At 40.6% G+C, this 27,701-nt stretch overlaps 1 protein-coding gene across 1 annotated transcript in view; it reads left to right on the forward strand.

The window, feature by feature from the left end:
* The window catches only part of PGGT1B (protein geranylgeranyltransferase type I subunit beta), a 62,918-nt gene extending 35,846 nt beyond the window's left edge, over window positions 1–27,072 (forward strand). Inside the window, exons 6-9 of the mRNA XM_025923676.2 lie at window positions 3,604–3,649; window positions 12,618–12,802; window positions 19,119–19,227; window positions 25,631–27,072. Of these exons, the coding sequence (XP_025779461.1) occupies window positions 3,604–3,649; window positions 12,618–12,802; window positions 19,119–19,227; window positions 25,631–25,812 (522 nt within the window). The 3' untranslated portion in view covers window positions 25,813–27,072. The remainder of the gene's footprint in view (window positions 1–3,603; window positions 3,650–12,617; window positions 12,803–19,118; window positions 19,228–25,630) is intronic.
* The last annotated feature ends 629 nt before the right edge of the window (window positions 27,073–27,701 follow it).

Genomic DNA, 27,701 nt, shown 5'->3' on the forward strand with positions numbered 1-27,701 from the left:
GCCTTCCTGTATTTCTTCTTGATGAGCAGATATGTACATTTTTTTAAAAGTTTATTTATTTATTTTGAGAACGAGGGAGAGCATGGGGGTGAGGGGGAGAGAAAGAGAGGAGAGAGAGAATCCCAAGCAGGCTCCATACTGTCAGCACAGAGTCCAGTATGGGGCTCGAACTCAGGGACCGTGAGAGCACGACCTGAGCCAAAATCAAGAGTCGAATGCTTAACTGACTAAGCCACGCAGGCACCCCCAGATGTGTACGTTTTTATTGTTCATTCTTGTCAAAAAAACTAAGATACTTAGTTTTGTACTATTCCATTCCATAAATGACTTTTTTGAATTCTTCCATAGGTGGAGTACATATTTTCCGAATGTAAACAGTGTTGAAACTAATAACCATCTTCATATGCATTTATGTGTTGGAGACAGATTTTCAGAATGAATTCCTAATAGTGCGGTTTTTTTGATCTAAAGGAAAATACATATTTAGTTTTATCAGATGTTGCCATTTTCTCTCCATAAAAGGGGTGGACCAGTTTATATTCCCAGCACTGTAGGAGAGTGCCTTTTCCACACTGCCTCTCAGTGGAATGAGTTGTCGTCCTCTTTAATTTTTATCCGTCTTGTGTGGGTGAGAAATGCTCTCTCGGTGTATTTTTAATTTGCATTTCGAGTGAGCTTGACCATTTTCTGTACTCCCAGGACTCTACAGAACCAGGCCACAGGCCACATTTAGCCTGTAGCCCATAGTTAGCTAACCCCAAGTTCCAGTCCGTTTTTTGCTTTGTTCTCTAGGTACTCCAATTTTGTGTATGTTCTTTCTTCTTTGCTTGTCTTTCATTTCAGTCATTTTCTCTCTGACCTTTTTGACTTCTGTATCCCAGTTTTAGTCTCTTGGCTGTTTTCTGCCTTTTCTTCAGTGTCCCTTATTGTCTTTTCTTTTGAGACTACTATTCCTTGGTCTTATTATTCCTTATTTTCTTCTGTTTCTTCCCTGCAGTCATTGAACTTCATTTCTTCCTACTGTTTGTCCTTTCTGTTCTTAATTTTCAGTTTCATTTTCATACCCCCAGCTGCTTGCCTGATAGTAAGCACCTGAGTTTGGGGTGCTGTATTACAATTTTCTTCTGTTTTATGGCCATTTTGGGGAAATGGGGGCAGATTTGCATACACCGAGATGTTTTCATTCATTTCCTGTGTTTTCTTTCCAGAGTTACTTCATAAAGATTTGTCTGTTTAGTCATTTCATGGATATTCTTTTTTCTTACACAAGCCCCTATTTGAGTGTACTCTTGGGGTGCCTGAGTGGTTCAGTTGGTAAAGTTTCCAACTCGGTTTGGGCTCAGGTCATGAACTCACAGTTGGGTGAGATTGAGCCCCACACCGGGCTCTGTGCTGACAGTGCCGAGCCTGCTTGGAATTTCTTTCTCCCTCTCTCTCTGCCCCTTGCTGGCTCGCTCTCTCTCTCTCTCTCTCTCTCTCTCTCACAAAATAAATATTTTTTAAAAACCCAGAGTGCACTCTTTTCAATCAACCAAGTGTGACTTCTTTCATGAGTTTTTGTGGAGTTTGATTTTGTGGTTGTTTTGTGTTTGTGTTTTTCATGCTGGGGAAAGTGTTGTGTGTTCATGATTTTCGGGTAGGAGAGAGGTTGTTTTTCTTGTTTCTCAGGGTCTCTTAATGTTGCTCCTTTGAGCATCCTTTATTACCTGATCTGCAGAGGGCCTGTCTCCCTTCCTTGTTAACTTGATTTACCAAAGTCATGCCCTGTGAGTGCTGTAGACTCTGAGGTCCTTTCCAGCAGTCAGGGCTCTGTTCTGTCAGAACTTAGGCCGTCCAGGCAGCGCTCGCTTTGCATGGTGGAGCCAGACTGTGACAGAGACTGTGACAGAGACTGTCACTGTCACTTCAGCTGAAGTGAGGACAGTGATCTGAGTCATGGGGGGCAGGAAGAAATCAGCACTGCTCTGTGACCCGTACCAACTTGTTGCCACAATGTCAAACTCTCTAGCAGTTACAGATGTACAGAGAATTTTTTTAAGTGGTGAAACCAGTTTTAGTACATTGTAATTTAAAACATTAGAAATAGTGAGAGTTAAAGTGTTTGGGGGAAAAAAAGTATATGTATAGAGGGAGAGAAGAGGGAGAGGGAGTAGTTTGAACGGTGTTTGCCTTGGTTTGTTGTGTAACTTACGATATGGGGTAAACATCTTTTCTGTCATGGTAAATGATTGGACTCCTTCCTAGGTTTGTAGCAGCATCCAACCTTTTATCCTTTGTGGTGTCATTGTTGTGAAATAACTTGAAGGATTCCTTTCCTGTGAAGTTTTTTGCCAGCATCCCTTCTCTAGAATGTCTCCATCCTTGTCATCATGGCCATTGTCCCCACTTAGATGCTCTGCCTTCACTTACTCTTCTGACGTCGTATCTGGTCTCAGACAGTGGTGCTGTCCATATTCTTATGATCAGCTATTTCTAAGCTCCGTGTTTGATCTCATTTTCACTTCTAGTGGTACTGCTTTTCGTTTCTTTACTGCACTTTTATCTTTGGTGGCCAGTCTATTCTGGTTCTGTTTTTGGAAAACGTCATGTGGGTTTATTACTAAGACAAAGAGACAACGCACCCCTACGCTTTGCTGTCCGTGCATGAACTGAATAATAAGCGCAGTGACCCGTGACTAACAGACTTTGAAAAAGAGGACTGGATTGGTTACTGATTGTGATGCACATCTGTTATTCACGTAGCGATTTGTGAGCTGAGGTGCTAGCATCAAGTTTGTACTCCGCGCAGTTGCCCACAGTTAATATACCGTGGGGACTGACATTTGAATCCGTATCGTGTTGTTTAAGTTATGGTACCCAGACTTCGTAATATCAGATCTGCACAAAGCAAAGACTGCCTGTCCTTCGCCAGCCTAAGGTGGACCTTCTCCTTTTGGCAGTAATTTTAGATGAGTCTCAGGCCTCCCATTGGCTCCCTGCCACTCCCTTCCTCACGATTTTCCGTACACTTCCCTCACTCTCTGCAGAAAGGTGGCGGGATGTGAGAGGCAGCTTGCTGGGATTTGACGTTTCTTTTTCTACAGGCAGGTAATGTATAGCTTCGTGTGTCTTCCAGCTTCTCTAAGGTTTCAGTTTTATATAGTTGCATTGTTGTTCTGTTTTGATTTTGCAGGATGTGTGGGGAGATCCAAAGGTAGGCAGGCACTGTGATCCTTGGCTGCCCAAAAGTCTCAAAATAGACTTGTTTCATGTTTATAATATTTTATGAGTATAGAGTCTCCATTTTCCTTCAACTTGTATATTCTTGCAATAGGAAAAGAGTAAGGCTTGGGTCTTTTTATTGGTAGAAATCAAATCTATAGATGCTATCTGAACAATCTATCTCAGAATGTGCAAACTGTATGCGTTTAGTGATTTCACTTGGTGGATAAGATAAGATCAGGTACTTGAAAATGCTCGAACTACCCCTTTGTAGGAAAGAGTGAGTATTTTAGAAGATATAAGGGAGAAATAAAAGTGGATCAAGAAACAAAAAATTAGCATGAGGACTTACTTATTTTTTATCCTTTCCCTATTAAACTGAATGATGTTTTTCTTTTTCAGTCCTATGACAATGGGCTGGCACAGGGAGCTGGACTTGAATCTCATGGTAAGACATCTTAACATAAATGAACGTGTAGTTTCTTTTGTCCCTTTAAATAACATCATGGTGTCTTCGACATGGAGGCCCCCAGAAGTTTGTGTCAGCCTGTGGCACGGCCTGGCTGTCTTCTTTCCTACTGCTTTCTTTTGACAACTTGTGCCAGTTTGAACCGCTCCTTGGTCAGTAATCAGAGATTATTCAGACGGGATATTCATACTTTTCTAGTAATGTTTTCTATTTACCTATTTGAGTGTTAGCTGCATGAAAATATCCTGGGGTGATTTCTCAACCTAGCACTAGAAAACACCAAGTTTTCTTGTTTGGCATAACGCTAAAGGGCTCGATGCAGAATTGTTAGGCATGAATTTGTGAAGAAAGGAACATTTTTAATCTAATAGTCTTTAGTCATAGTCAGAAAACGTTTTGCTGCATAGAGTATGTGCATTGATACAATTTCTCTTTTCCCCATTTTCCCCACTTTGGGTGGAACCAGAATACAGGGAGATAATGCACTTCATTTGTCAGCACATCAGTAGCCTGATGTCTTTCAAATTGACTATTCGCATGTAGGAGTAAATAAACTGCCATGCTCTTTAAATTTCTTTTTTTTAAAAGATTTATTTTTGGGTAATCTCTACCCCCAAGTGTGGGGCTCGAACTCACAACCCCGAGATCAAAGTCGCACACTCCACTATGGGAGCAGCCAGGCGCCCCAGCCATGCTTTTTTTTTTTTAAAAAGAGAGAGCCGAGGGGCGCCTGGGTGGCTCAGTTGGTTGAGCATCTGACTTCGACTCAGGTCATGATCTCGCACTTCATGGGTTCGGGCCCCGCGTCAGGTTCTGTGCTGACAACTCAGAGCCTGGAGCCTGCCTCGGATTTTGTGCCTCCCTCTCTCTCTGCCCCAACCCACTCGCATTCTGTCTCTGTCTCTCTCAAAAATAAATAAACATGGAAAAAAAAAAAAAGAGAGAGAGAGAGCCTAGATCAAGGAGGCTCTCTGAGTGAACTCCTTAGGTTTCCTCTTTATTACAGCAACCTGTCTGTGCCTGCAGCATGGCAGAGCAGTGAGAATGGGTCTCAGCCCTGGTACCCACAATGGGACCTGGCTCCTCAGTCTCTCTGACAGACTGGAAATAATTGGATCTTTCTTTAAGATTGTTGTTAGGATTCCGAGAGATAAGGGGGAAAGTGGTTTGTAAACTATAAAACACGTTTTATAAAAGGACACTTTTTACATACACTCTCTGGCCCCGTATCTTTGGATTTCCCCGGGGACCTTGTCCTCTCAGGTCTCTCCTCCCTGTCACGCATCTTCACTCCCTCCTTCGATGTAGGTATTTGTAAAGTGTGTATCGCTAAGGGGTATGTAGCAGACTGTGTCAGCGTTTCCTCTGAAGCCATCCTGTAGTTGGGACGCCATGATTCCATGTGTGCCTGAGTCTGTGTGAGATCGGGGCTGTGGCAAGCCACCGTAGTCTTTCTGTCACTGGTCACCACCACTTGGTGAGGAGGGATGTGTACTCGTACTTGTGCAAAGGGGAAGTCTGGTGTCTGCGAATTTCCCAGAAGAGAGGGTCTCGTGCTCGCTGTTGTAGAGGGTGTTAACGGGCACTCTGGCTGAGGGGAGATGTTACCAGTAGGGGAGACTGTGGAACAGACGCTGTTGTTCCCCGGGCAATTGGGATTGCATTCGCCGGGACAGGAAACTGAGGGCCGCTCAGACATGATACTCTTTGACAGATCCTGTCAGGAAAAAATCTTGCCGAGTCACGCTAGGCGTGATTTTAAGTCTGTGTGACTTGAATAGGATTACACCCATCAAGATCATCAGTCATGGACCATGGTTCCAGCCAGAAAGCTTACATCTTTCTTTTCTCTCTAAAGTTTTGGGTTGGAGACCCAAAGCCCTGGAGGAGGGCGTCCCACTCAGACAGCCACAGTGTGTTGGTGTCCTGTGAGTGGGCTCCAGGTATGCCGGGATGCTGCTCCCTCCACCTTTGGGACAGCTGAGCCGAGCTGTGTGTCTGGAATCTCCAGCAAGATGGCCTTTGGCCAGGAGCCCCTCTTAGGGCACCACAGTGAGCCTACAACAGTGTGTCTACATAGTGCAGCTACACAGTGTGTCTACGCAGTGAGCCTACCACATTGTGTCTACACTGTGTGTCTACGCGGTGCGCCTACACCATGTGTCTATACAGTGTGCCCACACGGTCTACCACAGTGAGTTTACACAGTGCATCTACACAGTGTGTCTAAACAGTGAGACTACACCGTGTCTATGCAGTGCACCTGCAGTCTACCATAATGCATCTGCAATGTGTCTGCACAGTGTGTCTATGCAGTGAACCTACACAGTGTGCCTACATAGTCTACCACCGTGCATCTACACAGTGTGTCTACCACAGTGATCCTATACAATGAGCCTGTATAGTGAGCCTACACAGCGCGCCTACACAGGTCAGGTATTACTGTGTTCTTGGTGTGCTGTGAGGTTAGATGGTGGCTGTGGCTTTCCTTCCCTGCTTTCTGTTCCTTCTCTGCGCTGCAAAAACTCTTCCTCAGAAGTCAGCCTACAGTTTGGCCGCCCTTCTCGTCTTTATCTTCTCCCTTCTTCTTTCTGTTAATCTTTTTAGACTAGCAGTCCAAATACACTATTCACCTTTCTACACGAGTGGCTTGTTCTTCAACCTTCTGTGTAAGCCTTCAGCAACTTTGGAAGTTTCTCATTTAAAGTCTTGAGTGGTTGAGATTTCAAACCGTTGTCGCCTTCTCACTCCTCACCTTGTTTGTTGAAGCCCCGGGAGCTGTCAGCCTCTCCCCTCCTTTCTGGAAGCATACGCTCCAAGTGCCTGGCTTCCTCACAGGCTGTCTCTGGCTCCTTCACTGTGTTTGTGTCTTCCTCTCTCACCCGTACCTCGACCCACCTTTCTTCTTCCCTTTGAGCCATTCATCTTTCTGAATCTCCAGGTTGTTCTTTCTTGTACTTGCTGTTCTGTGTTCTCCACCCTCACCTCGAGCTTACATTTGGCTTTGTTTCATATCCCTCAAGTCTTGGCTCAGATGATTTGCTTTTAATGATCATTTTTGAGATTGCAAATCACCCACATCACATACACATGCTCTGCTCCCTATCCCCTTGTCTGTTTTTCCGTGAATTATATTTTATCGGTTTGTTCATTGTCTCTCTGTCCCCACCTGAGAACAGAGATCTTTGCCTCTTTTAGTCACTCCTTATCCCCCACACGTATAAGTGTGGCACACACTTGGATGAACTAATGGTTGGTTCTTTATTAATCATCCCTGTGCTATGGCTCCCAGCACTCTCTCTCCAGATCTGTACTGTTGCTTTGGACGTACAAGCTCCCTTCCACCTGCCTGCCAGGCACCTCTCCCTTCAGAGCACTTCATCTCAAGTTGCACACTTTTAAAACATCGTTTTCTTCTTTCACCCAAGCGTGTATTTGCTATTCAGGAATGCAGAACAGCTACTACCAGATCTGCTGGTTTTTCTGTCCGTATGAGCCAGATATCCAGAATTTGGGGCATATGATCTCATGTTCTATTTTATTTTGCTGTTCTGTTTTTTTATTTGCATTTATACCAGTTTTCCCCCATAGTTTATAATCCTTGATCTACAGAGTGGAAGGACAGGAAGTTATTATTGAGCAGCTGCTCTGTGCCAGCTACCATTTAGTCTCTTTAATCCTCACACCAGCCGTCTGAGAGTGGGAATCTTTGTATGAGATCAGAGAAGCAAAACCACCATGAGTAGTAGAGAATAGGGATTTATTGTAGGAATAAGGTTACACACAGTTTTGGAAGAGGATGGAGAAGTAAGGCCTGAAAGCGGAAGTTGATTTGTCAGAGAAAAGTCACTGACAAGCCCTCGTGAAGCCCTGGCCCAGGTGGACCATGAGACCTGGCTGGAGAATCTGGAAAGCCACATGGAGCTGCCCGAACAGGACTGTGTTAGTGGACTCCGGTGGGGGCTGCTGCTCCGGCATCTGGCTATGGGCCTCGGGTCCCCAGGGCAGGGAGTAAAGCGGACTCACATTCTGAATATTTGGGGGATGGGGGGGCAGGGGCGGGGGGCCGAGTTGAAACCTTCCAGCACCTCTGCCTTTGTCCCCCGCCTCCCTGAACCCCCAGCCAGGATAGTGGCTGCTGCTTCTCTTCCTTCTCACACATCTTACCCAGATTTCTCAGACTCCAGACCGGATAGGGAAGGGGATTCTGGGAAGCAGAATCCTGGCTTAGCCAAGTTGACATGATACCAAACCACCGCAGTAGCCATTGTCATTTTACTGAGTGTGACTTAACCTAGTAGGCTCGTGTATCTGGTACGTGTCAGCCCAGATGAAACCCTGTGCTTGCTCAGCAGTGTCTGTCTTTCTTTTTCTCTCTCTCTCTCTTTCTTTCTTTCTTTCTTTCTTTCTTTCTTTCTTTCTTTCTTTCTTTCTTTTTTGTTTTCTCTTTTCTTTTCCTTTCCTTTCCTTTCCTTTCCTTTCCTTTCCTTTCCTTTCCTTTCCTTTCCTTTCCTTTCTTTTCTTTCTTTCTTTCATTATTCTTTCTTTCTTTCTTTTCTAATGTTTTTTAATTTATTTTGATAGAGCACAAACGGGAGGGTCAGAGAGTCAGGGAGAGAGAGAATCTCAAGCAGGCTCCACACTGTCCGCGCAGAGCCTGACGTGGGGCTTGATCCCATCAATCTGGAGACCATGAGCTGAGCCGAAATCAAGAGTCCGAAGAGTTCGCTGCCCAACCGACTGAGTCACCCAGGTGCTTCTCAGCAGTGACTTTGTGCCCTCATTTTAGTTCTCCATGCCCCTTTCCAGCCTAGCTTTGTAGACCGCTCGTGAGTGACCCCTGCCGTGCATTCCAGGCTGCAGAGAACACATATTCCCCAAATGTCCTCACATGCCCTTTCACCTCCAGGCTTGGCAAATACTGTCCGTCGTTTGCCTGAAGTGTTTTCCTCCACCTGCTGCTCCTCTTTTCCCTTCCCCTGAAACCTCCAGAGTTTTGCCTGTCTTCCTGTGCCTTGTTCCATTCCCTGTGTAAGGCTGTCCGTGGTATCTCATCGCCCAGCCCCGAGCAGCTGGTCCCTTTTCTGTGTTCCTTGTAACACCTGGCTCATACCATTTTCTCATGTGCCTTGTCTTCTGTGCCAGATGTCTCATTCGTGTCTGACTCCGCTTGCCCTTGTACATTGTGGTTGTCCAGTAAGTATTTGAATTGGTTGTGCTCCGTCCCTCTCTGCGTCCTGAAGCTGGGGAGGCTGAGTCTGGGCTGCGTACCTGTGCCATGGTTCATCTGCTTTTCTCCCGCTGCTGCCGAGAGCCCGTTCGTCCTGCAGACAACACAGGCACATGATATCCTTCTAGGCTGTGACCATCAGATATGATGATCCCTTCTTATCCTAGTGAGTGAGTGGCTTACGCGCTAGTACAGTTGTAGGGTAAAATGCTCTTGTGTCTGGAAGAATTGGGTTTTCCTGCTTTGCTAGGATTAAAGCTGTTTTTTTCTCCCAGGATCATAATATAAAAGTAATAGGTCAGATAAGTTAATGTGATTCCATGAGTCTTCCAGAACATCTCTACTCCTTAATCCAAAAGAGAAATACTCAACTTTTGGGCCTAATTTCACCTAAGCATTCAGTTCCCTTGAGTTTTCCTCACTTTACCTTTTCCAGGTGTTTAAATATAAAATGGTTTAGTTACTGTTATTTATGTACCTTTTATTTTATTCCTAGCTGTGTGATTGTTAACCATCTTAAATTATGTATTTCAGAGTACGTGGATTCCTTCAGATAATTTGGTACATGCAAATAAATACTAAGAGAATGCTTAAAGTTGGGTTTTAACGCCTTATGGGAGCATTTAGTTAACTTACACCTGTTATACTGTTAAACTGTAGGTAAGTCCTAGCATCCAGGACTAGAGTCAGGAATACCTCCTTCACCCTGCCCCTGGGAGAGCTGAGGTAGATTGTTAGAGACCCGACCTCGGTGGTCCCTTCCATCTGTGATGTCTTGTGACTGCGGCATTCTGCACATGGTAACTATCCATGTGGCTGAAGTGTCACGCTTCAGGTGGCAAACTCGGCGGTTTTGATCTTTCTCTTTGTGTGTGTGTTAATATCTCTTGCCATAATAACCTTTGGTAAAGAAGGGTATTTTACCAAGGCATAATGAACACAACTTAACCTTTTCTTGAATTCAGATAATTATTATGAGAAGCAATTTTGTGTTATACTTTAACGATGTAATATTCTTGAAATTTTTTGAAGCTTGTAGGGTCATTGACATAACCTTATTTAGCTCTTTAGGGGCTAAATAAATAATAATTATTATATAAACAAATATATGAATATATAGGATATATAAATAAATAAGTAATTTAGGAAATTATGTCAAAGAGTTGACTGTTTCTCTTCTGGATTAAGGAGTAGAAATATTTTGGAAGACTCATGGAATCATATTATCTTTTCTGGCCTATTACTTTTATATCATGAATCCTGAGAGAAGAAAGAGTTTCTGGGGCATCTGGGTAGCTCATTTGGTTAAGTGTCTGACTCTTGGTTTCCGCTCAGGTCATGATCTCACGATTTATGGGTTCGAGCCCTGTGTCAGGCTCTGTGCTGTTAGCACAGAGCCTGCGTGGGATTCTGTCTCTCTGTCTCCCTCCCTCCTTCTTTCTCTCGTTCCCCCCAAAATAAATAAATAAACTTAAAAAAAAATAGGAGTTCCTGTGCCTACTTTTTTATGGTGTTTCTTAATTGACTTACTGAGATGTTATCTGGCTTTTCTTGCTGTGTTTATATCTGCCTCTAATACTCTTCTAACATAATACTTTTAATCCAGGTTTTAGAAATACTTTTTTAGAATTTTGTGTAAAACAAGAACCTCTCAGGTAAATGTTGGTAAATGAATTTTAGCTTAAAGCATAGACTTTGCAGTAAGTGTTTTTGGCTACTCAGAGCTCAGACTTACTTAAGAAACTATCATTGTGCAAAACTGGTGATTGGGCAAAAAGTAAAGAGTATTTTTACTTTGAATTGTGCCAGTTTGCTTTTAAAGAATCCTAACAAGTAATTTGGAGAGTAACAGTTAAGTGCCTCTTTTTACTTTTGGTAGTTTTTTGTTTTGTTTTCTTTTGGCTTTGTTTTTAAAATTTTATTTAAGTAATCTCTCCACCCACCGTGGGGCTTGAACTCAGGACCCTGAGATGAAGAGTCACATGCTATTCTGACTGAGCCAGCCAGGCCCCCTTATTTTTTTGTAGTTAATGAATATTTGTTACCTTTTGGAGACTTTATTTTTAATGATGTAATGACACCTGAAGTCGTGGCCAGGTTGTCATGAAAGAGAAATTGAAATTGGTGGGTTACTAAAGAGGCAGTAAAATTAGTTGCTTAATAGGAATTATTCTAAAAGGTTATTATAAATTTGTTTTATTTTTCTAATTCATTCATGACTAACATAGATCTCTCAAGTCACTGGAAAAATTTCTGAAGATTAAATAGTATTATTGTTTTATTTTATTGAGAGAGAGGGCACAGGTGAGCGAGGGGCCGAGGTGGAGGGGGTGGTGTTGAGAGAGAAAGAGTGAGAGAGAGAGAGAGAAATGGGCTTCACCTGAAGCGGGGCTCGAGTTCACCCAAAGCGGGGCTCGATCTCACAAACCGTGAGATCATGACCTGAGCTGAAGTCAGATGCTTAACGACTGAGCCACCCAGGCACCCTGACAGTGACTTTTTTTAATGTGATGGCTGCCCTGAGTTTTCTAGACGGAGTGCACACTTTCCTTTGCCAGAGAATGCATGCAAGCATTGTAACAGCAAAAGGAAAGTTGAAGGAGGAAAGGAAAGGAAAGGATGAAGCATATTAGAAACCATCCATCTATATTGCTGAAATTCATCACTAGCTGAAGTCGTGATAAATTGGAAATATAAGTATTTTCATATTGTTTGGACTTGACAGCAGATAGTGCCGGTGCAAAGTTGTTTCTTTTACTTTGTGGAAAAAGACTGACTTTTCAATTCCAAAGGAAAGCAATCACCTTTCCAAGTGTATTGGTTTCCTGTTGCTGCTGTAACATTTTTGCCTCAAACTTAGGGGTATAAAACAACACAAATGTATTCTCTTGCAGTTCTGGAAGACAAGTCTGAACCTCCTCTGTAGTTTAATCTCCCTCTGCCCCACTTCATAAGGACACTGTGGTTGCATTTAGGGCCCTCCTAGATAGTCCAAGACAATCCCTCCAATGAGAGATCTGTGATCACATTTGCAAAGTCCTTCTTGCCATAGGAGGTAACATTGACGTGGTCCAGGCATTAGGGCCTGGACGTGTCTCTCTTTGGGGTGCGTCCTTCAGTCTACCACAGTGAATGGGAGTCACTGTGCATGTCTTTCCTGATAGGCTTTTCTCCTCGCCCCGCCCCCAGCACCCTCGCTCAGACTTTCCTTCCTTAAATTTTTTAAGCTGAGTAGGTCTTTCTGCATATCCGCTTCTAGCTTGTCTGTGCTACATGTCATAATTAGCCCGTAGTCTCAGGCAAGTGGCACCATGGTTCATGAGCATTGGGCCATCTTCAGAGGAATTAAATCAGACTTGGGTGACAGAGACCTGGACAGGGAGGAGTTGTCCTAGGTTTAAGTTTCAGCCCTTCCATTAAACTGTGTAATTTTGAACATGTTCCTTACCCTCCCAAGTCTTTTGTTTTTCATAAGTAGAGTATTTCTTACAGCTACATATTATTTTCAGTCAGTTTCTGTTTCTTCAAATTAATATTGAAGACTTCAGTGCTTTGTGGTTATTTTAAAGGTGTAATTAATTGTCTTCTAAATTTACTCGTATCTGACTGTCTTCTAGAATTCTGTAACCACTATTTTTTTTTTCCTCCGGCCATTTTATACTGTTTTCCTGGGTATCTAGTTTGAAGTTTGAAGTATTGTGTGGTTTCAATTAACAGGAGGATCGACTTTTTGTGGCATTGCATCACTGTGTCTGATGGGTAAACTAGAAGAAGTCTTTTCAGAAAAAGAATTGAACCGGATAAAGAGGTGGTGTATAATGAGGCAACAAAATGGTTATCATGGAAGACCTAATAAGCCCGTAGACACCTGTTACTCTTTTTGGGTAGGAGCAACTCTAAAGGTAAGAGAAAAAAAGTCAAATTGAGAAACCTGTGCTATGTGTTGATGTAAACTGTGCTCTAGAAGGTTTGGTCTTTGTCATGTTCATTAAATACTGCTACATTCTGGGACACCTGGGTGGCTCAGTCGGTTAAGTTTCCGACTTTGACTCAGGTCATGATCTCGCGGTCCGTGAGTTCGAGAGTCGTGTCAGGCTCTGTGCTGACAGCTCAGAGCCTGGAGCCTGTTCCAGATTCTGTGTCTCCCTCTCTCTGTGACCCTCCCCCGTTCATGCTCTGTCTCTCTCTGTCTCAAAAATAAATAAATGTTAAAAAAAAAAAAAAATTTTTAAATACTGCTACATTCAGGCCGCTTCATTTTTTTCTGCTGCTCAGGCAAAGCTACTCTATGTATGGTTTTTTCCATAGAGTTCATTACCTGTTGTGCTTCTTGAAAATTTCCATTCTTATAAAACTTAAGTGGCCTAGAACGTAGTAAAAAAGCGTAAGGTACAAGGTATAAGGTCGTAAGAAACTGGTTACCATAAATGGCCAGTGGTCTCTCTAGAGTAGGGCTCTGTCTGAACGTGATCCCAAAAAAGGCTTTATGGGAAGTTATTAATCTGAAAAGATAAACCATGGGTCATTTCTTTAAAAACTATTTGTGATTTTTAGTTTTTTTATCAGTTTATTTGCCTAACCCCAACAGATTGACATTTTTCTCCATCTCTTACCTTTTGTCATACCTAATGCCATAAGGTTATGAGCCACTAAGTACCCACAAGTTTTCTCTAGAAGTTGCCTTTTCGCTTTTAAAATATATAGTTTAATTCTGATACTCTGAAATCTAACAAAAGTCCATTCATCTTTTATGTAATATCCTATTTTCTAAAATTCTGAAATTCTGAAAACAGAATGATATAAAACTAAGTATATCTCCCTCTCCTCACTTCTATTGCCATTCCTCAAGTGTACCCCTTTGATTTTAATTAGGGAAAATTTCAAACGTACTCAAAAGTAGAACAGTGTAATGAACCCCTGTGTGTCCACAGCTAGACTCATCAGCTTTTGTCACAAAGCCAGCCAGTCTTATCCATATTCCAGCTCCCTTCCCTCCCCATCACTGTATTATTTTAGGGCAGATTCCAGATACCATTTTTCATATTATCTGGAAAATTTTCAGTGTAATTCCTGACTAGAAATAACTTTCTAAGAAACAGAACTATGGTATCATTATCACATCTGAAAAATCACAATTCCATGAAATCATTAACTATCTAGTCAGTGATTATGTATATTTCCTATTGCATCCCGTCAAGAGGCACATAATTTCTGTTTATCTCCCTGTGATCAAAGTGCTCCAGAATCGTCAAACCTGATTTATCTACCGTAAAGTTCCCCATCAGCGTTTTTTTTTTCTTTTATGGTGGCGTACTATACATAATATAATATTTATCAGTTTAACTATTTGTAAGAATACAATCTGGTGGTATTAGGTATACATTCACAGTGTTATGGAACCCTCACCACTGTCTATACCCAAAACTTTGGTTATCCTCAGTATAAACTCTGTACTAGCTCCTTCCCCTAGCCCCTGGTGACCTCTGTTCTACTTTCTATGAATTTGCCTATTCTTGGGACATTGTATAAGTGGCATCACACAATATGTGCCCTTCTGTGTCTGGCTTATTTCACTTAGCATAATGCTCTCAGGATCCATCCATGTTGTAGAATATATCAAAATTTAATTCTTTTTACGGCTGATTAATATGCTGTTGTATGTTTATACCACAGTTTATTCATCTGTTGATGGACATGGTTTATTTCCACATTTTAGCTCTTGTGAATAAGGCAGCTCTGGACATTGGTGTACAAATAACTGACTTTCTTCTTTCATTTCTTTTGGATATTAGGAGTGGAATTGCTGGATCTTATGATAGTTCTATGTTTAACTTTTTGAGAAACTGCCATACTGTTTCCCACAGTGAGGGTGTGCACCATGTTACATTCCTGCTAGCGGTATATGAGGGTTCCAGTTTCTCTGTATGATCAATAACGCTTGATTTTTCTGTTTGGTTTTGGTTTTTATAATGGCCACGCCAGTGGGTGTGAAGTGGCATCTCATTGTGGGTTTGATTTGCATTTCCCTAATGATTAGTGATACTGAGCCTCTTTTGATGTGTTTATGGGCCATTTGTGTGTCTTTGGCAAAATTTTTATTCAGGGACTTTGTCCATTTTTTAATCATGTTGTTAGGTTTTTTGTTGATGGGTTGTAGGGGTTCTTCAGGCATTCTGGATATTAATGCCTTATCAAGTTCTGTGATATACACCTATTTTTTTCCCATTCTGTGGTTGCTTATAACTTTGTTGATGTTCTTTGATGTATAAAAGTTTCTAATTTTGATGAAGTCCAGTTTATCTGTTTTTTTCTTGTGTTGCCTGTGGTTTTGGTTGTCCTATCTATGAAGTCACTGCCAAAGCCAATGTCATAAAGATTTTCCCCAGTATTTTCTTCCAAGAGTTTTATAGTTTTAGCCTTGAGTTTTAGGTCTGATGCATTTTGAGTTAATTTTTGTATATGGTATAAAAATGAGAGCTCAACTTCATTATTTTACAGGTGGATATCCAGCTTTTCCAGGACTATTTGTTGAAAAGACTGTTCTTTGTCCCATTAAATGGCCTTAGGACCCTTGTTGAAAATAAGCTGAGCATATGCATGTGGTTTTTTTGGTTTCGCTTTGTTTTTGGTTTTTTTGTGGGTTCTCTGTTCCTTTGGTCTGTGTGTCCCTACTCCAGTCTCCTCCTGTTTTAATTATTGCAGCTTTGTAGTAAAATTCAGAGCCAGAAAGTATGAGTCCTTCAACTTTATTCTTTTTCAGTATTGTTTGGGCCCTGAATACAGGGCACCTTGCAATCTCGTAATGAATTTGAGAACTGGCTTTTCCGTTTCTTACCAAAAAGGCTATTGACATTTTGATAAATATTGCATTGAATCTGAAGATCATTTTTGGTAGTATTGACTTTTAACAGTGTTAAATCCTCCTTTAGTGAGCATCCATTTACTTAGATCTTTCATTTCTTTCAGCAGTATTTTGTAGTCCTTGATCAGTTTATTCCCAAATATTGAATTATTTTATATGTCATTGTAAATAGAATTGATTTCATAATTTCTTTTTGGATTGTTTGTTGCTGGTGTATAAAAAAACCTCACCATTTTTTTTTTAATTTTCTTTTTTTAATGTTTATTTATTTTTGAGAGACAGAGACAGCATGAGCAGGGGAGGGGCAGAGAGAGAGGGAGACATAGAACATGAAGCGGGCTCCAGGCTCCAAGCTGTCAGCACAGATCCCGATGTAGGGCTCGAACCCACGAGCCGTGAGGTCACGACTGAACTGAAGTTGGACACTTAACCGACTGAGCCACCCAGGCGCCCCTAGTTTTCTTTTTTTTTACAGAATCATTTTAACAGCCATTGGGGTTAACATATTTTATGTTGTTAATGTTTAACAAGAGCACAAGTGGGGGAGAGGGGCAAAGAGAGGGAGGGAGGGGGAGAGAGAGGAAAAGATGGAGGGGGAGAGAGAGAGAGAGAGAGAGAGAGAGAGAGAGAGAGAGAGAGAATATGAATCCCAAGTAGGCTCAACGCTCAGCACAATTCCTGATGTGGTGCTCGATCCCACAACCCTGGGATGATGACCTGAGCCGAAATCAAGAGTAGGATGCTCAACCAACTGAGCCACCCACGCCCCCCAACATATTTTATGTTTTAATCTAATACATTGTTCTTTTTGATGCTCAGATTGTACCATTTTTAGCCAGTTGAAGCTCCTTCATGTTGGCTCTTGAGTCTTTTGCATATGACCTTGGTACAGTCTATGACAACTTTCTGAAAGCAACCATTTTTAAGCATCTTTAAATTTTTTAATTCTTACAGATATCACCATAGCTTTAACTGATTTTTAAAAAAAATTTTTTTTTATTGTTTATTTTTGAGACAGAGACAGAACATGAATAGGGGAGGGTCAGAGAGAGGGAGACACAGAATCTGAAGCAGGCTCCAGGCTCCAAGCTGTCAGCACAGAGCCCGACGTGGGGCTTGAACCCCCAAACTGAGAGATCATGACCTGAGCCGAAGTCGGACACTTAACCGACTGAGCCACCCAGGTGCCCCAGCTTTAACTGATTTCTTGACTTGTCTTTAGACATTATCTTTGATTCCTCACATGAAAAATGAAGAGGTAGCCTTCCTTTTTTAAAACAAATTGTTACTGGTTATTTATTTTTTAGTTCTGAACCTTTTCCTCTTTGCACCTTTTAATTCTGTCATAGTACCTTTATTTTTATAATGTCAAGTAACATATTTTATTCAGCAACAATAATCACATATTTTATGTTTTGCCTGTAGGTTGATTACAAAATTTGAAAACTAAAGGGATGGCCCAGTCTGTTCAGTGTCCCCAACTTTTGATTTCAGCTCAGTTCATGATCTCATGGTTCATGGGTTCAAGGCCCCATGTGGGGCTCTTGCACTTGACAGCATGGAGCCTGCTTGGGATTCTCTCTCTCTGACCGACCCTCTCTCTCTCTCTCTCTCTCCCTCTCTCTCTCTCTCTCAAAATAAATAAATAAAATAAAATTAGAAAACCAAGAATCAGCACTTACTGTGACCATGTAAATATTGTTTATTGCTGAACCAAGTACAATGTTAAGATTATATAGTTTCTTCTTTTTATGTAATGACCTATATGCCACTTGATGGAAAATGTTTCTAGCTGGTGGATTTCTTTTTTAATGTTTACTTTTGAGAGAGAGCATGTGCATGAGCGCATACAAGCGCAAGTGGGGAAAGCGTGGCGGGGGGGAGGACAGAGGATCCAAAGTGGCTCTGTGCTGACAGCAGTGAGCCCAGCCCAACGTGGAGCTTGAACTCAAGAACCATGAGATCATAAGCTGAATTGAAGTGTTGACACTCAGCCAGCTGAACCACCCAGCCCTAGTTGGTGGATTGTATAGAGTCTCTTTCCTTACATTGTATTAACTAAGTTAAAAGAGTGAATAAGTATGTTTCTTATTTGTATCATAATTGTTCTAGGCTTTGTTTTTCTTTTTTTGAGAAATGCTTCTTTAATCACTAATATCTTGTATGGCTCTCTGATTTATTAACATACTTTCAGCTGCTTTGTGTCTTACAGAAGTTTTTTGAACTCCCTTGCTACTACTCCACCCCCACCCCTATTCATGGTTTGATTTATTCTTTTTTTTCTATTTAATGGGATCTTGAGAGAGATCACAAATACATGTCCTAAAACTTAAAGCTACATAGTTTTTGTTTTTTGTTTTTTTTTTAACGTTTACTTATTTTTGAGAGAGAGACAGACAGATGGTGTGAGGAAGCGAGGGGCAGAGAGAGACGGAGACACAGAATCTGAAGCAGGCTCCAGGCTCTGAGCTGTCAGCAGAGCCCGACATGGGACTCGAACCTGCGAACCGCGAGATCATGACCCGAGCCGAAGTCGGACACTTAACCGACTGAGCCACCCAGGTGCCCCAAGCTACATAGTTTTTTTTGATGCTAAAATTACACTTCCTGATTACAGAGCTTTAATTTTTTACTACTCTCAAAATTGTCCATAGCACCTGGTTAATAATTTCTGTTGCTCTTTTTTGAAATATTTTTGGTTTAAGTTACTACCAGTATATAACAAAGAGCCTACCATAAGAATTGTAAAAGCCTATCATAAGAATTAAAATATAGGTACATAAAATTGCACTTTTAAGATGACTGATTAAGGGGCGCCTGGGTGGCTCAGTCAGTTGAGCATCTACCTTTGGTGGGGATCCTAATCTCGTGGTTCATAGGTTCAAGCTCCGCATCTAGCTTGCTGCTCTCAGCCTGGAGCCTGCTTGGGATCCTCTACCCTCACCCCACCCCCATCCCCACTCCCGCCCTGCCGGTCTCTCTGCCCCTTCCTCTCTCTCCCTTTCCCTCCCTCCGTCTCTCAAAAATAAACATGAAAAAAATATTTTTTTATGACTGATTAAGTTGAGCAGATTGGGAAAGTTGTGATTTGAACCTAGCTGAATGTGATGCAAAGAGATTAGTTGGGTGTGATTCAGAAAATGTAAATCGTGAGTAGGTCAAGAAAAGGAGAGTAGTGATCAGATGATAAAAATGATAATGTGGTTAACTGATTCTAAGTGCTCAAGTCTCCAGAGGCCTGCTTTAAGAGCCTTAGCTAAACAAAAGTGTATTTAATTGATGTGTATCTGAAAATTGAGCCAAAGGTCAATATGGAAGTTGCATGCAGTAAATGTATGTTTTTCCTGTCATTTCAGCTTCTGAAAATTTTTCAGTACACTAACTTTGAGAAAAATAGAAATTACATCTTGTCAACTCAAGATCGGCTCGTGGGAGGATTTGCCAAGTGGCCAGATAGTCATCCAGGTAATTGTGTATAGGGCTCTAGAACAATTTTACTTTTGTTTGTTTCTTGAGTAGATAGATCTTCAGGCATCTTTGTCAGAAAGGGCATAAGATAGAAAATTTAGCCACAGTTGTAAACTTAAATAATAGTTTTTAAAAAGGTAAATTGTTTAAGTTTGGGTGAAAATGTATCATGTTGAGGGGCATAAAGGAAAGTTTGGGTTATCAAGATGTGTTGGTATCGTTTGTCTTTTTTTCCATTTCATTTACCGAACTTTTCTTTCGTTTGAGGCAGTAAGGCAGATGGTCTGAATTGGCCCTGTCCGTAATGGAGGATCATTTGGTCCGTCCAGAATCTAGCTGTCACTAGAGCTAAGTAGAATAAATGCCTAAATCCATAAGGGAACCGGTTCTTATTTCTGTTCAGAAGGCACTAAATCAAAAATCTCTAATCCTGAAGTTAGGTGTCCCTCACTGTCCAAACTATTTTCTGAATTTTAGCAGATTCAGGTTATTGTTTTTAGAAGAATATTTTGCTATTCAAACTCTTACCATTCATTGTCTAAAACTCAAGAGCCACATAGATTCAGACAATGTGATATTTATCGTTTTCCAAACTCAGGAATGACGAAGTAACGAACAAAAAGATTCTTGTATTTAGTAAGTACAGTTGATCCTTGAACCACACAGGTTTGAACTGCACCTGTGCACTTATAAATGGAATTTTTCAATAAATATTGCACAGTATTGTAAACGTATTTTCTTTTTTTTTTTTACTCTTGTTTATTTTGAGAGAGTGTGCATGTGCGAGAGCAAGCAGGGGAGGCGGGGGAGACAGAGAGAAAGAGGGAGGGAGGGAGGGAATCTCAAGTGGGTTCCACTCAGTGAGAAGCCCAAGTCGGGGCTCGATCGCACGACCGCAAGATCCTGACCTGAGCTGGACGCTTAACCAACTGAGCCACCTAGGTGCTCCCCTTTTTGTTATTTTCTTAATAACATTTCCTTTTCTTGAGCTTCCTTGATTAGAAGAATATAACACATAATATGTAGGACATACAGAGTATGTGTTACTGACTGTGTTACCTATGAGGCTTTCCTGTCAACAGTAGGCTGCCAGTAGCTAACTTTTATGAGAGTCCAACTTCTATGTAGAGTTTTGACCGCACTTCTATGGTCAGTGGCCACAACTGCTACATTGTTCAAGGGTCTATTGTACTTTCAAATGGGTTCTTTAGAAATAACGGATAATCTTTATTAATAATGACATTTTTTAAAAAATGTAGATAATTCTGCCATTTCCCAAACCTAGACAGATTTCATTCTAAGCTGCATACTCTGATATAAAACAGCCTGCTCAGTTACTCCTCAGATGCCACCTACAGGCCCCTCAGACCCAGCCTGCCAACTGAGCCTGGTCTCTGTGCCCCACCCCACCTCAAAGCTTGAGTGGCCCCAGGCCAGGTTCAGGCCTACAGTTCTGCAACAGTCTTAGTATCATAGTCTTCCTGCTTCTGGTCTAGTCCTCCTCACGTTGACACTGTGCATGCGTGTGTGCGTGTGCACATGCTTAAATGACAGGGGAAAGGCCACAGCTTTCCTCAGACTCTCAAAGGATCTCTCATGCAAAAAAGGTTAAGAACAGGGTGCCTGGTGGCTCAGTGGCTCAGTCAGTTAAGCGTCCAACTTCCGGCTCAGGTCATGATCTCACCCCGCACCAGACTCTGCTGACAGCTTGGATCCTGTGTCTCTCTCCCTCTCTCTCTCTTTCTCTCTTTCTCTCTTTCTCTCTCTCCCTCCCTCCCTCCCTCCCTCTCTCTCTCTCTTTCTCTCTCTTTCTCTCTCTCACTCTCTCTCTCTCTGCCCCTCCCCCACCCATGCTCTGTCTCTCTCTCTCAAAAATAAACATTAAAAAAAATGTAGACATCAGTATATATATTTTTTTAAAAAAGGTTGAGAACGTCTAATCTGAACTCTTAAATCCATTAAAATCATCCAGAGACTCTTAGCTCCCTGAGTGGGTTCTTCTGCATGGCCCACAAGGGCCCTCCTGAGATCTGGCTCCTCTCCCACCTCTAGTGTTATTCTCCGGGCCTGCCTGCCCCTCCCCATTATGTTTTCACCTGTAGCAAAATTACTCTATTGACAGCCTTCCCAAAAGTCAGTTTGAAAGTTTGTTATAAATAATTCAGAGCATTATGGATGAGCAAGTTAATAAAATATTAGCTATAAATATATGAAACTAGATACAAGGAATGATTGTTTTTATAGCATTGCAGTAGAACCATGGTTTTTATTATTAGTTTAGAATCTCTTCAGCTCATCTCCATTAATAAAACTGCTATAGTCGGAATATGTACTTGAATGAAAATGATAAATATGGGGCTCATGAAATCAGACTTTTGTACCTGAAGCAAGCAGAGATATTTCCTCACATTCTCACTTACCTGTATTTTCATGCAAAATATGTTTTTTTTTTAAGTTTGTTTTTGAGAGAGTGAGAGCTGGGGAGGGGCAGAGAGAGAAAGAAATCCTAAGCAGAGCCCACTGATGCAGGACCCAAACTCATGAACTCTGCGATCATGACCTGAGCCATAATCAAGAGTCAGACATTCAACTGACTGAGCCACCCAGGCATCCCCAAAATATGCTTTCTTTTTTAAAAATGTACAGTGCTTTTAATTTCTAAAGCAAAAGAATATTTTTTCCAGTTTTATTGAGAAATAATTGACATGCATCACTTTGTGAGTTTAAGGCATACAGCATTATGGTTTGATTTACATTTATGTGAAATGATTACCAGAATAGGTTCGGCCAGCACCCAGCTTCTCATGTAGATGCCAGAAAAAAAGAAGAAAATAATAAAGGGCAAACAGTTTATTTTGTGATGAGAACTGTTAGGATTGACTACCCTAACACATTTCCTGTACATCGTACAGCAACCTTGGCTGTAGTCCTCATGTTGTACGTTACATCCCCAGTACTTACTTATTACTGGATGTTTGTGCCTTTTGACCACCTTCCTCCAATGCCCCGCCCCAGCCCCCACCTCTGGTAAGCACGGGTCTGATGTCTTTTTTTTCTAGGAGTTTGGTGTCTATTTTTTTTTTTTTTCCTTAGAGTCCACATAGAAGTGAGGTCATACAGTATTTGTCTTTTTCTGACTTATTTCACTTAGCATTACACCTTCAGGGTCCACTGATGTTGTCGCAAGTAGTAGGATTCCCCCTGGTTCTTTATGGCTGAATCAGGTTTCATTGTGTATATACTGCAAGTTCTTTGTCCATCTGTCAATGGAGTGTTAGGCTGTTTCCATACCTTGGCTCCTATAAATAATTCAGCCGTGTACATTGGGGTGTCAACATTAAGTTATTGTTTTCATTTCCTTTGTGTACACCCTCATGAGTGGACTTACTGGGTGGTGTGGTAGTTCTGTTTTTAATCCTTTGAGCATCCTCCATACTGTTTCGTGGCTGCACTGATTTACACTCCCACCAGCAGCGCAGGAGGGCTCCCCTTTCTCCACATGCACACCAGCATTTGTTATCTTTTCTCTCTTTGATGATGGCTGTTCTAACGGGAGTCACATGGCACTGTGGTTTTAATTTGTATTTCCCTTACGGTCACTGTGTCCACTGATGTCGAGCATTGGTTGGCCTTTTGTGTTTCTTCTTTGGAGAAATAACTATTCAAATCCTTTGCCCATTTTTCAGTTGAGTTGCTTGGTTTTTTATCTGCTGGGTTGTATGAGTTCTTTATTTGTTTTTATAAAGGGAAATATTTTTTTTTTTTAAATTTCTTTATGCTCTCAGATTTCTACCTAATTTTTTAATTTTTTTTTTCAACGTTTATTTATTTTTGGGACAGAGAGAGACAGAGCATGAACGGGGGAGGGGCAGAGAGAGAGAGGGAGACACAGAATTGGAAACAGGCTCCAGGCTCTGAGCCATCAGCCCAGAGCCTGACGTGGGGCTCGAACTCCCGGACCGCGAGATCGTGACCTGGCTGAAGTCGGACGCTTAACCAACTGCGCCACCCAGGCGCCCCGGGAAATAATATTTTTAAATTTGGTATCTGTAGGGGCACCTGTGTGGCTCAGTTGGTTAAGTGTCCAACTCTTGATATTGGCTCAGGTCAAGATCTCATGGTTGTGGGCTCTGCACTGAGTGGATCCTTCTTGGGATTCTCTCTCTCCCTCTCTCTCTGCCCCTCCCCTGCTTGTTTGTGCATGCTCACTCTCTCAAAATAAACAAGCTTTAAATAATTTAGTATCTAACCATAGCTATAAATATGTTACAGTATTACCTTAAGACAGAATTGATGCCATTATTTTTCATCAGGACTTGAACTATTTTGACAAATAATGTACTATTTTAACAAGTAGGAATAGGGAAATGACAGTATCTTAGAAAGCATTTCTTTTTTTTTTTTTTCCTATTAAATGTTTGTTTATTTTGAGAGAGCACGCGCATGCAGGAGAGAGGCAGAGAGCGAGGGAGAGAGAATCCCAAGCAGACTCTGCACTGTCAGCGCAGAGCCCAGTGCGGGACCCCATCCCACAAACCTTGAGATCATGACCTGAGTTGAAATCAAGAGTCAGATGCTTAGCTGACTGAGCCACCCAGGTGCCCCTGGAAAGCATTTCACACATAAACCTATTTGAAATACATTTTGAGTATTTACAATAAGTTTTTAAAAGAAAATTCTTGAAGCTTTTTTCTAGCAATCAGTTGCTAACTTTAACATTTGTGTAAATACTTAAATTTAATACTTTGTACAGATGTGGTAAAATGTCTCCAGAACTTGTACACTGCAAAGCATAGAAAGTCTTTGTATAATAAATTGAATTTATCTGGAAGACCTATTCACAGAGCCTTTAGGAAAATCCTTTCTAACAAGTCTTTAAAATTAGCTTATTCTTGGTTCTAGTAGATTTAGTAGGAGATTTGACACGAAACAATTTTATATACATTTACAGAAGAAAAGGATGAACTTTTATTATGAAGAAACTATATACTTCAGCATCTGACATGCTTTAATACACATACAGATCAGGAAGTTTAAAAAAATTTTTCTCTTTGAGGTTTGAAACAATTAAGGGCTGATTCATTGGCTTTTACAAAAATCTTTTTGAGAAAAAAATGTTTTATTTTTATGTTATGTGGAAAGTAGAAGATCCTATTTTATGTTACTCTGGATGGATTTTGTTTCTCTTTCAGTTGCATTTTTCCCTAGAAAAGTTCCCTCATTTTTAGACCATAAAAGTTTCCTCCTTTCTAGACAATTTTTAGAGTAACTATAAGGAAAATTAAATAGAACAGGGGAAATCAGATTTATTTTTTTGTGGTCTGAAAATTAGAGAAAAGCGAGCCAGAAGAAACCTAAGCAGTCTGTGAAAAGACATTAAAGAGGATTGATGTGGGCCTCTGTTAGTAGAATAACTTTTTCACTGATAACTTTGAGTGAGCACAGCTGTCATTCCTGTTTTGAAAAGTAAATGATATGTTAGTAAAACATTCTCTTTAATTCTTTCGACAAAAGTTTGAGTCGGGAAGGTGTTTTTGAACATCCGTAGCTCTTGAGGCCATAAATGATGGCTTGACAGCTACAAAGTCTGTTTTTTGTAGTATTCGCATAATTGCAGAGCTCTGAGCTCTTCAGGGTCCATATAAGGCTGTCCAGCAGGCAATAGCCATGTGATTTCAGTGGCCACGTGAATGGAAGAGGGCCAGTGCCCCCTGAAAGATGGGCACCAGTAGTGAGGCCAGTATAAAAGAAAGGTTATGGTATTTATAACCACATAGAATGTGAGTTTGTTTTTACTGTCAGGTCAGACATTTTTTGAATGACTGACATTCCCCTAAATAGGAAAACTAAATATGGTACAGCATTCCAGAACGGATTATTTTGTTTAGGCTTCTTTCACTGAACACAGTATTGGGATAGTACTTACTGGTTTAGGAAATGTCAGAGGTACAATGTAGTAGGGAGGAGTATTGCTACTTACAGTCACAGGGTTATTTTCATTTTTAAGGAAATTTTTTCCTTTTATGATACACAGTTAAAGCCCCTTGTTTCTGTTTTCTGTAGTAAGTGAAAGGGAAAACCCACTAAGTGAGAAGTCTTGTAGCACGGCTCCTCTCCTTGGTGTTTTCATCACAGAGGATGTTGGGAGTGTCACCTCCTCATTTGAGAACTCTTTACCTTTGTTAGTGGTATTTTCTTGAATAAAATATCTGATTTTAGTCATCTTTTTTTTAATTGGTGTTTTCAGAGATTGAGAAAGCAAATGTTTCAAGAACTACATTTAACATTTTTCTAAATTTAATTGTTATGGGCTCATAGATATGTCGATGTAATACTTTGCAACATATACAAATAAGAATGCCTGTTGTAATTAAAATTAAAAAAAATGCTTTGTTTTCAGATGCTTTACATGCATACTTTGGGATCTGTGGCCTGTCACTAATGGAGGAAAGTGGAATTTGCAAAGTTCATCCTGCCCTGAATGTAAGCACACGGACTTCTGAACGCCTTCGAGATCTCCATCAGAGCTGGAAAACCAAGGACTCTAAACAGTGTTCCGAGAATGTGCAGATCTCCACGTGACTGACTTCCTTTGGGGGGTGGGGGGGAGGCAGGGAGTTTGTAGCATAACTGTAGCTCAAGGTTCAAAGCCATGTATAACCAAGTGTGCTCTTTTCTTAAGAGGTAGAGTCTCACAGTCAGATTGCGTGCTGATGTCACTTTGGAATATGGTCTTGAGCCAGTAACCTTTGGACCGGGTTTCAAGAAAATCTTTGTTGAAGTTTGGACCACAGCGGACTCTGTTGTGGTTCTTAAATGTTTATACTGTATTTCTAAGAAGTTCTTTGGGCAAATTAACTGTATGTATGTAGGTTATCTTTTTAAAAAAACTCTTCAGTGCGAATTGTATCATACTGTAAAATGGACACAAATCTTCAGAACAAGTTTATAGTTCACAGAGCGTTGATAATCTGCGGGTGAACACTTAGTGATCATTTGAAAAGCTTGCCAGCTGATGGTAAAAAATTGCTTTAATGAATGAAGTATTTAGGATTCTTCTTTGAAAACAGATGATTCCATAATTTTTAAAAAGAATGACTTATTTTGTCTTATTAAGTAAAGTGTGCCAGTAAACGTACGTGGCCTATATAAATGAAATTAACTTCATAGCAAGGATGAATAGGCTTAACTAATATAGTAATTTTCTAAGTGGACATTGATTTAAGAAGACTATTATGTAACTAAGGAAAAAATAATTTAACTGTATGTGATTGTGAATGAGAAGGTTTTGTGCTATGTGGGTCACTTATTTAGATGTTGCTGGAGTGAATAACAGGTTTGATTTTAAGTTCATTATTAGTTGCTTTTCCTTTCTGGGGAGAAAACAGTCATCTAGAAGGAAAGACATCTAGTGGTTTTGTTTATGTTTCTGAAATATGTGATATTGTAAATTATACTTGTACTTTTATAACAGAGTTATTTTTAGCCATTTAGATTTTTTTTTTTTAGTTTGTTGCCTCTAGTGTGTTAGTGGTTCTGATTTCACACTGACAATTTTCTAATTTTTTCAAAGCAAATAAGTAAAAATCTCAGTAAAAAAACAGAACCACTAAAGTAGATTTAATGGTGCAGCTCCATACATGGTCATTTATATTTTTATATTTTCAGGTAAGTGGAAGGGAAACGTTCTCTTTAGGGGTTAAGGACTGGGATTTCGCTTTTGTTCTTTCAGTTTTGTTTTCTTAATTCTTTGAACTACCTAATTGTAAAGGAAATGGCATAATAACTCATCTTCATTCGTGACCAGTTTATCAATAAATCACTTCCATCACTGTTGTTGAATGACGTTCAAAGATGTGAGTCGAGTACCGAAATGGAGAAGATCTCTTCACTAAAGAAGCTGGGTTTAAGTTAAAGTCGTGGGGATTATAAACGTTGAATTATTCTGCAACTATCAGTACAAAAACTAAATTACTAGCATTACTGTTTAGGAATTAAAATATTTAAATTTTAATTTATTTCCTAAATTGGAGGGAGAAATACTCTTAAATAATGGTCCTTCCAAAGGGAAATCTGGTATATGCTTGGAGAAATGATTCATTTGTAGTTGGCATGTTTAGTCTTAAACCTCACCTTGCCAAAGTCAACTTTATTATGTTTTTAATTAGAAATAAAATCCATTTTCTGATTGTGGGGAAAATATAAGCTTAACAAGAGATGTTATCTCTCGATGAGTTATTTCAGTTGCTACTATTTAAATCCTGGCAAATTAAAACATCCCCATCTCAAACTAAGTCACTTCCTAAACATTAGAAGTTAAAATAGCATATATGATACGGCTTTAGATCTGTTACAAAAAGCCCTGATTGCTTTTTCTGAATTGCCATCAGTGGTTAGAAGGTAAGAAAGTTAGTAATAATGGTAACTGTATTTGTAAATGCGAGGGAAGTCCAAGTTTAAAAGTATTTCAT

The sequence above is a fragment of the Puma concolor genome, chromosome A1 (assembly GCF_028749965.1).
Source record: "Puma concolor isolate L17-30 chromosome A1, mPumCon1.1.hap2, whole genome shotgun sequence".
Classification (NCBI taxonomy): Eukaryota; Metazoa; Chordata; class Mammalia; order Carnivora; family Felidae; genus Puma; species Puma concolor.